This window comes from Chrysochloris asiatica, unplaced genomic scaffold (genome assembly GCF_000296735.1).
Source record: "Chrysochloris asiatica unplaced genomic scaffold, ChrAsi1.0 scaffold00374, whole genome shotgun sequence".
NCBI classification, from domain to species: Eukaryota; Metazoa; Chordata; class Mammalia; order Afrosoricida; family Chrysochloridae; genus Chrysochloris; species Chrysochloris asiatica.
The window spans coordinates 320,064-329,263 of NW_006408892.1; the positions used below are offsets into that span (position 1 = coordinate 320,064).

Sequence of the window (9,200 nt, forward strand, 5' to 3'; positions counted from 1 at the left end):
GAGAGAGACATCTTTGGATGGAAAGAGAGTCTCCGTGAATTCATTCGCCGAATTATTTCCCACCAACAAAGACACCCGTGGGGTCTCACCCCCTCCACTGTAGTGGTCGGTAGCATATACATATATATGTTTCACCAGTTTTGCTTCTCTAGAAAAGCTTGTCTAAGACAGTAAGGGTATGTAACAAAGAAATGGTCCCCAGTCCTACACCGCTGTCATGATCACTGGTAACAAAGAAATGGTCCCCAGTCCTACACCACTGTCATGATCACTGGTATCTTTCAGTCCCTTGCTGTGGCTACTGTGTCAATTTCATAGAGCGTGTCCCTCATTTCCATTGACCTTCTACTTCACTAACCATATGTCCTTTTCTATTGGTCTTTCCTGATGACATGTCCACTGTAAGCAGACCATTTCACTTCTAAGCAACATTCTGGTTGTATTTGTTCAAAGACTGATTTATTTGTTCTCTCGGTAGTCCATGGTATAGTTAGTATTCTTCACCAATACCAAAGTTCAAATCCATTAATTCTTGTGCCTTCCTTTTTCATGATCTAACTTTCACATTCATGGAAGGCGACTGAAAAGACTGTGACTTGAATCAGACACCCTAAGTCATCAAAGTGACATCTCTGCTTTTTAAAACTTGAAAGAGCTCTTTTTAGTACTCACGAAATACAAAGGCCATCGTGTTGACCCACACTCATGGCATCCTCACATGTATCAGCGTAGCACTGCACTCCATAATGGTAGATTTCTTGGAAATTGATTGCCAGGACTTTCTTCCAAGGTGTCTTGAGTGGACTTGAACCACCAAACTTTCAACTTGCTGCCAAGCACATTAACCATTTATTACACTCAGGGGCTGGTTCTAAACACCAAGTGCCTCCACATCTGACTGCTGGTAGTGTAAAGGGGAAGTAAAACCAAAATGGAGCTTGTGCCTTCTGTCTTCCAAACTCCCACAATGCTTCTGACTGGTGGATCCGAGTGTGTGTTCCCTGTGTGCCAGCCTGCAGGGGAGTCGGGAGGCATAGCTTTAGCTTCCCTGTGTCTAGTTGGAATGGGACCGGAAGCTGTTGCTGTCAACCCACCACTTCCCCTGGTTTCTTATCATTATAGTAAGAATGCTTGTGTAATTGTAGGACATGTAATTACAGAAACAATTGCATGTAATTGTAGGGTTAGACATGGAGTAATTATAATGCAACATAATGAATTATATAATAAAATGTAATCATACATAGATCAGGAATTACATAATTGTTTTCCACCCACCAAGAAATTGAATGTACCTCTTTGTTAAGTTCACTGGGCCATTTGACTCCATAGGAAGGTGGAGTGATGAGGAGGTGGGAGTCAAGTGGGGTTAGGATGAAGGGGAGGGTTAGAGGCATTGGTAGTTCAATGAAAATCTTTGCCTTCCATGCATGAGACCTGGGTTGGAGTTCTGGTCAATGCACCTTGTGTGTAGCCACCACCCACCTATCACGGAAGGTTTGTGTGTGGCTGTGACACTGAACAGGTTTTAGCTGAGTATGCTGACTAAGACAGACTAGGAAGAAAGGTCTTGTGATAAAATTAGCCAATGAAACTCCTGTGACTCACAGCAGAACATTGTCTGATACAGTGCTGGAAGATGTGCCCGTTATGTGGGAGGCACTCAAAAATAACAGTGGCTGTAATAACCATTATGAGGTATAAGATACGAGATCTTGCCTCTTGGGCCTCAGTTTTCTTCTCTGTAAACAATGCTAGTTGTGGATGAGCTGGGTCACTGGGCATTTATAATCACGCCTGCATATTGTAGGCACATTCCCCTCCCTCCCACCAATAGGAGAACCCAAGAAGGTCACCAGATACATGTGGTTGTGTGCTTTATCTCTTTTTAATGTCTGCTGTTAATAAAATATTTTTACAGAGACCAAAAAGTCAGAATAGTGCAAAACATCTCAACACCATGCACCCATGACCACTTCTGGTTTGTTTTAAACATTTGTTCCAAGTCACATATTTACAGAGAAATGGGGCGTCTATGTTGACGCCAGACCAACATGGGCAGAGTTAAAACAAAACAAAACAAAAAGACGTTTTGAGTTCACATTTGCAATCACGTGCTAAGAGAAGGTGCGTGGAAGGGCTGCCTCCATGGACTGCACGCCGGATAAGGGGTCAAAGGGAGCAGGGGTGGGGTCCAGGACCCCCTGCCTGTGTGGCCGGGAAGCACAGGGGACACTGTCAGTGACCTGTGCCTTGAGGAAGCCCCTATGGCTGGGGGATGGGGAAGAATTGGGTCTTATTTGACACCGTCAACTTGACTGCTCTCTTTAAACAAAGAAAAGGCAAAGAGAAAAGCAACGTGTGTCAGCGAAGACGACTTTGGTCCTTGATGATTCCTAGGGAAAGGGGTGGTGCTTGGGAAGTGGGCAGGCAGGAGGAGGGGAGTTCGAGATGGAAGCGAACACCTCCCCCGCCCACACCTTCTTTCCCCCTTCGGCAGCAGAGTTGGGGTGAGTGGTGCTGTCCCCACTCTGACCCCACTCCTCAGTGTCCCCATCTGCAAAGGTGATGGGGTGGGAGGTGGGAGTAGACAGAGAGGTCTTCAAGGTCCCGGCCTGGGAAGTTCCAAGGGTTTCTGGCTGGGAGTGGAGTTTTTTGCATCTCTGAAAGGGGCATGGTGGATGAGGAGGTTTCAGTCTCATGGGACTGAAAGAGTGGGGGACACGGGAGTCTGGGCTTGTGGCCTTGGCGGGTTTTCTTGGGGGGCAGACAGTTAGAGACACAGGGTGAGCAGAAGCCCCTCCTTCCTCTTGATCACCCCCAGGTGTTCTCTGGCTCCATCTCCCTTCTCTGTCTCTGTGTGTTTCTCTCTTCATCTCTTCAAAATTTTTCTCTGTCCCCTCTCTGAGCTGACACCACCTCTTCTTACTTTCTCCTTTCTCTCGCCCATTGTCTCTATGTATTCCTTCCGCTTCTCTGTCCTTGTCCCTGATGTCCCTCCACATCCCCTCCTCCCACGGACTGGCCCCACTGGATCCTCACCCCAGGTCTGCGGAAATCTAAGGCTAGCTCCAAATGCTACCCTGAGCCACCACTGATCCCAGTCTCACCTGAGACCCCCAGACAAAGCACCAGAGCCTTGGGGACACCTGTTCCTTGCTGGAAATTGCTGTTCCTGTACAAAAGTCTAATGTTGAAGCTCCTTGCAGACCCCAAGGCTCCTTTGCTTCCTCCTCTTCCTCGTCTCTCTCTGCTGTGTCCTATGGTCAGCCTGTTAGGCTGGACTCTAACTCTGTGCTGAGGGCTGTGTGGGAGCAGAAGGTTGGGTACATGAACACACATAGATACTGCCCTCCCCCCCCCCCCTTAGACATAATTCAACTAGGTAAACCCTTCCTGACATCCTTCTGGGCCTACCCTATGCTGGGTGAAGTTGAGGCTAATGAAACCTCCATCCCCTATCTGGTGAAAGAGCTGAACTAGTCCCAGGGGTCAAAACCAGGCCAGGATGAGGACCAGAGGTTGAGGATACCCTGATAAAGAGCAAGGGGAACTTCCTACAAGAAGGGATATTTGTGAAGGGTTTTGAAGGATGAATAGGAGTTCTCTGGGGAGAGACTATTTCTACTACAGTTCTAATCTGGGAGTTAGAAAAAGGAATTCAACAAATACTCTCTGTGGCTCTATTTGTGTGGCTGGGCTGCTGTTAGGAACCCTCCTTACATACCACGTGCATTTGTGTACATGTATTTATTTATGTATGAGCATGTTCAGATTCCCCAGGAATCTTTTGGTCTCAGACTCCTATCTAAAAATCTTCTTTCAGGATTTACCCCAGAGTACCTTCCCACTGGGGGCTCTCAACCCTGAGTCCTCCCACCCCCTTGGTTGGGATTTTAAATCCTCTGCCCTTCAGTTTCTATGTTGGATTGCAAATTCCCCCTCACCTCCCCCCAGTTTGTCTCTTGCCCCAGGTTGGAGACCCTTGTCCCATGCCAAGACTTGCACCCTAAACTCTGGTTCAGAACCACCAGTCTGTCGCCCAATCCTGAGTGATTTTAGGGGACTTTGGGGACACACAGCTCCTTTAAATAAACTAGAAAATGGTGCTACTTCCTCCAGATACTTGTGCAAAATCAAACAAAAAATCAGTTCCCGTTGAGTTAACCCTGACTCATGCCAACCCCATGTGTGTCAGAGCAGAACTGTGCTCCAGAGGGTTTTCACGGCTGTGACTTTCAGTCAGTAGCTCAGCATAGGGATCTTCAACACCTGTCCATGTGTTAGGAAGCCATCACCATAAACATTCAACTGTACAATGCCTAGGATTTGTGCATGGCCTCCTCAAAGGTACAGGATGGGATCCCTGGGGCAGTGCACAACTGAACAACTGTACTTAGCAGCCCTGGGGCTCACTGGAGGGCAGACTTTTCTCTTTGTTAATATCGTCCCAAGGATTAATTTCATTGTACCAAAAACACTTTGTTGCCTCTCCTGTTCCCTTCCTTCTGGTCCATTCTCCACAAGGCAGAGAGTTTTTGAAATGTGAAATCCAATCATGCCGTTCCCTAGGTTTAAAATCTGTGGTTCCCCAACTTCTTAGGGCAAGGGTGGGGAAACATCCAGCCTGCGGAAATCATTTGGTCTGGCCCTGCCAAGGCAACTGCAGTTCCAGCCATCACATGAGCAGTGCGACCAAATATAGCAGGCTAACTTTCAAGTTGATAATTTTGTATGGCCCGCAAATGATGTTAGAAAAATAGGTTCCCCTCCCCTGTCTTAGGGGACACCCTAATCTCCTTAGTACTACATATGAGGCCCTGCCCAACCAACCCTCTGTAGCTCACCTGTCCTCATTACCCCATTCTCCCTCTCACTCTGCTTTAGCCACACTGGTCTTTTCGCTGTGCCTCAAACCTCCCAACCCCCCCATTCTCTGTCAAGAGCTCTTGTCTTTCCAACGAAATTTCCTTATTAAGAGTTCACGTCTCCCTTCTAAGGCATTCCCCTTCCCTCCAAGAGGCCAGCCACTCCTATAATCTCAGCCCTCCATTTAATTTTTCCCTAGCATTCAGCATAATTCAGAAGGAACATGTCATAATAAACCTACAAGTTATAACAAAGAACGCAGGACCTGGATCCCAACACAAACCCTGCAAAACCACACGTGTGCTTCTGAGTCGGTTCAGCCTCATAGCTACCCTGGGGTTCCTAAGCTGAAATCTTTAAAGAAGCAAATTGTAAGGTCTTGAAAGCTTAACCACTGCCTAACCAGCAGGGGTCCTCACAAAACTAGTTGCTGTGTACTGTCAGGTCGGTCTCAACTCACAGTTGACACTGTACAGCGCTTCTGAGAGACGCGTGTGGGTTTGAGCTGGAAATCTCCTGAAATGTTCTGTTAAAATGTGGGACCCCTGGCTCTCCAGTAAAGTCTCCCCAATACCTCAGTTGGAGGAAGAGTTTCAAGGCAGGGAGAGGCCCCACCTGGGGGTTTCCTGTGTTCTGGATGTTTGAATGAATGAAGGAGGTTTTGGAGAATACGCTCTGAGCATGCTGGTAGCGTAGTGGTTATGAATTAGGCCGCAAACCTTAAGGTCAGCAGTTCGAAACTACCAGCTTTTCCGCGCGGAAGAAAGATGAGGCTTTCTGCTCCCATCAAGATTTACAGCGTCGGAAACCCTGTACAGGGTCACTATGAGTCGGAACCGAGTCCACGGCACATGACAACATGCACACCTAAAATTTCTGGTCTCTTTCAGTGTTTTTATCCTGCCAGGAGAGGAAGAAGGGTTGGATAGGAACCTGGGATGAAGGGATCCTGATACTCACTCTTTTTGGGGCAGAGGTCAAGATTTCTCAGGGCATCCCCTAACTCCAGGGTTCCAGGGGAAAGGATAGAGAAGAGGGGTCTTGATGGGCAGCCAAAGGAGGGAGGAGGCAGTGGGGGCCTTGGCCCAGGATCCCCACTCCTTGTAAGGATCGGGGGAAGTCCCCCCCCCCCCGGAAGGGGGAGTTAGCAGCAATGGGGAGCTGAGGTGGGTCACCTGGCCTCCACCCACTCTTTAATGGGTCATGGAGGCCAAACGGGGGCCGGATAGGTCGTGGCACTGGGATCTTCCAGCAGCTCTCTGGGCCTCAGTTTTGCCGCCTGTCCAATGAGTGGGTTGAACTCCGATGACAAGGGCTAGGTATGTGGGGGGAAAGGGGAGGGGTACCCGCATAGAGGAGTGGGAGCAGTGCGGGTGCCCGAGTTGTCCCCTCGGACCCCAGGGTGTGGGCGCTCGAGGGCGCATGTGCTTTTGAAATCCTCTTTCTCCCTACCCCCGTTTATTTTTTGCACAACATACAGAAGGGCTCCAGTTTTTCCTAACCAGCATCTTGGGCCCTCCGGCCGCCAGACAACCCCCAAGGGGCGCTCCAGGAAGCCCTATCCCTTGCCCAGACCCCGGCCCCTAGGGTTCTGAGAGTACCATACTTGGCAATTAGTCTGGGGCCACAGGGCTTCGGGACCCGTCTTTATGGCTTTTCCAAGGGACAGGGAAGTGGTTTCCTCAAAGGGGCGGGGCGTCCTTCCCAGCTCAAAAGACCCTCTAGACGCCGGGGGCGTGGCCTCAAGTTGGGGATGTGGCTTCTTCCTTCCTCACGCCCTAGGGCGGGTCCTCCTCGAGAGGGCGGGGCGGCTTCCTCAGAATTCCCCAGAAGGGAAACTAAGGTAAGGTCGCAGGCGCTGTGCGCTCTCGGCGCGTAGGCTGAGGGCGTGGCCTCCGCGAAGTCCTAGAGCTTAGGCACTGCCCTGGCCCGCAGGCCCCGCCCCCCACGCAGGCGCAGTGCCACCCACCCGGCCCGCGCTAGGGCGCAGGCGCGGCACCACCCTCCTCGGCGGAGCGCGTGTCCGACTTGAGCTTGACAAACTCCTTGGCCACTTCGTCGTTGCTGCGCTGCGACAGGATACGCAGCACAGTGAGGCCCGTGTCGTCCATGTGTATGCGGCGGCCGAGTGGCAGCCAGCAGGCGGCACTCCCGCGCTGGGCCAGCTCGCGCAACTGCAGCACGGCCAATCCCACGGTGCGGTCCTCCCGCGCGAAGCAGTAGTCCTTGACACACACCTGCAACTCGTAGCACTCCGGACCCGCGTCGGCGCTCAGTGTGCTGCGGAGGGAGGGGCGTGAGGGCCACGCCCAGTGGTGATGCCCCGGTGATATGACCACGCCCACATCAGTTGACGCCTTTTGCCTGTACCCCGATCCTCCCACTCAAGACTGCTCGCAGGCCTCGATAATGCCCCCGCAAACTCTGCATGCCAAGCCCACAGGTGACCTCCCCGCCCCCCCACCAGCTTTAGGATCTCCCACTCTGGACCAACCCCTGCTGTGCCCCAGTTGACCCTGAAAATGCACTGGGCCAGGCCCACAACAGACAACCACCCACCCCCTCCACACACACATCAACCCCCTACCCCTGGGCTGGGCCGCACTTGCGCCAAGAGACAACACTTATGCCCATGGCCTCCCATGCTGAAACAAGGGCTTCAAATCGGTTCATTTTGGTGGACCTCCTACTGCATCCAAACTAGATTTTCACAAGATCTCCAGATGTCTACATAAGAATCACCTGGGGATCTTGTTAAAAAAATAGATTCTGGCTCAGTATATCTGGGAAATTAAAACAAGTCCATGAGAGCCAAAAATATGACCTTTGAACACATTCCACCTAAACTTACAGATCATCTCAAGAACAGATTTGATGCATTAGACACTAAAGATCAAAGTTGTGGGATGATATGAAGAACATCATACAGAAAGAAAGCAAAAGGTCATTATGACAAGAAAGGAAAAGACCAAAATGAATGTCTGAAGAGGCTCTGAACCTTGCTCTCCAGCGTAGAGAAGCTAAAATAAAGGGAAGAAATGAGGACATAAAAAAGCTGAACAGAAAGTTTCAAAGCTCAGCATGAGAAGATAAAGTCAAATATTATAAAGAAATGTGTTGTAATGAAAGACCTGGATATGAAGTGAAAAAAAAAAAAAAAAAAAAAACACGCTCAGCATTTCTTAAACTGAGGGAACTGAAGAAAAAATTCAAGCCTTAACTTGCAATGTTGAAAGGATTCTAGGGACAGCAGTTCGAAACTACCAGCTGCTCCACAGGAGAAAGATGAGACTTTCTGCTCCTGTAAAGATTTACAGCTTCAGAAACCCTGTACAGGGTTGCTATGAGTCGGACCCAACTCCACAGCACATAATCACCACCACCACCTGGGTAAAATATTGAATGATGTAGAAAGCATTAAAAGAAGATGGAAGGAATACACAAAGTCATTGTACCAAAAGGAAATGGTCAATGTTCAATCATTTCAAGAGGTAGCATGTGATCAAGAGCTAATAATACTGAAGGAAGAAGTCCAAGGTACATTGAAGGAATTGGCAAAGAACAAGACACTGGGAATTGATGGAATACAAATTGAAATCTTTCAACAAACTGATAAATCACTGGAGGCACTCACTCATCATCTATCAAGAAATTTGGAAGACAGTTACCTGGCCAACTTACTGGAAGAGATCCATATTTGTGCCATTCCAAAGAGGGGTGACCCAATGGGATGCAGAAATCATTGGACAATATTAATAATATCCCATACAAGTAAAAGATTGCTAACAATAATTTTAAATGGCTGCAATCATACATTGACAGAGAACTTCCAGAGGTTCAAGCTGGATTTAGAAGAGGATATGGCTAACAATTCAAATAAAGTGCATGGCACCTTGTAGAACCATATGAATAAGGTATATGAACCCTAATGAGGGATTCAGTTTTGCCATTGGCTAGGCTTAAAATGGGAAGCAGCGAGATCTTCGAAGTAGCGAGGTCTAACCACTATAGTACCAGGCCTTGCTCCTTCAAGATGGTGGATTGGGTAGATGTGTAGTGAGGAGCTCGCTCAACAACAAACAACAAGGAACACCAGGCCAAGAGGGCTCACGAGATAGTGTTGGAACTCTGAAACAAATATAAAGGTTTGGAGGAAGACTCATTAACAACCTGTGATATGCAGATGATACAACCTGGCTTGCTGAAAGTGAAGAGGACTCGAAACATTTACTGATGAAGATCAAAGAACACAGTCTTCGGTATGGATCGCATCTCAATGTCAGGAAAACAAAAATCCTCACCACTGGACCAATAAACAACATTCTTATCAA

General features: G+C 48.8%; 1 protein-coding gene across 1 annotated transcript in view; it reads right to left on the minus strand.

The window, feature by feature from the left end:
- Nucleotides 1-6,848: 6,848 nt before the first annotated feature.
- The window catches only part of UNC13A (unc-13 homolog A (C. elegans)), a 77,890-nt gene continuing 75,538 nt past the window's right edge, over nt 6,849-9,200 (minus strand). Inside the window, exon 45 of the mRNA XM_006876325.1 lies at nt 6,849-7,149. Within this exon, the coding sequence (XP_006876387.1) occupies nt 6,849-7,149 (301 nt within the window). The remainder of the gene's footprint in view (nt 7,150-9,200) is intronic.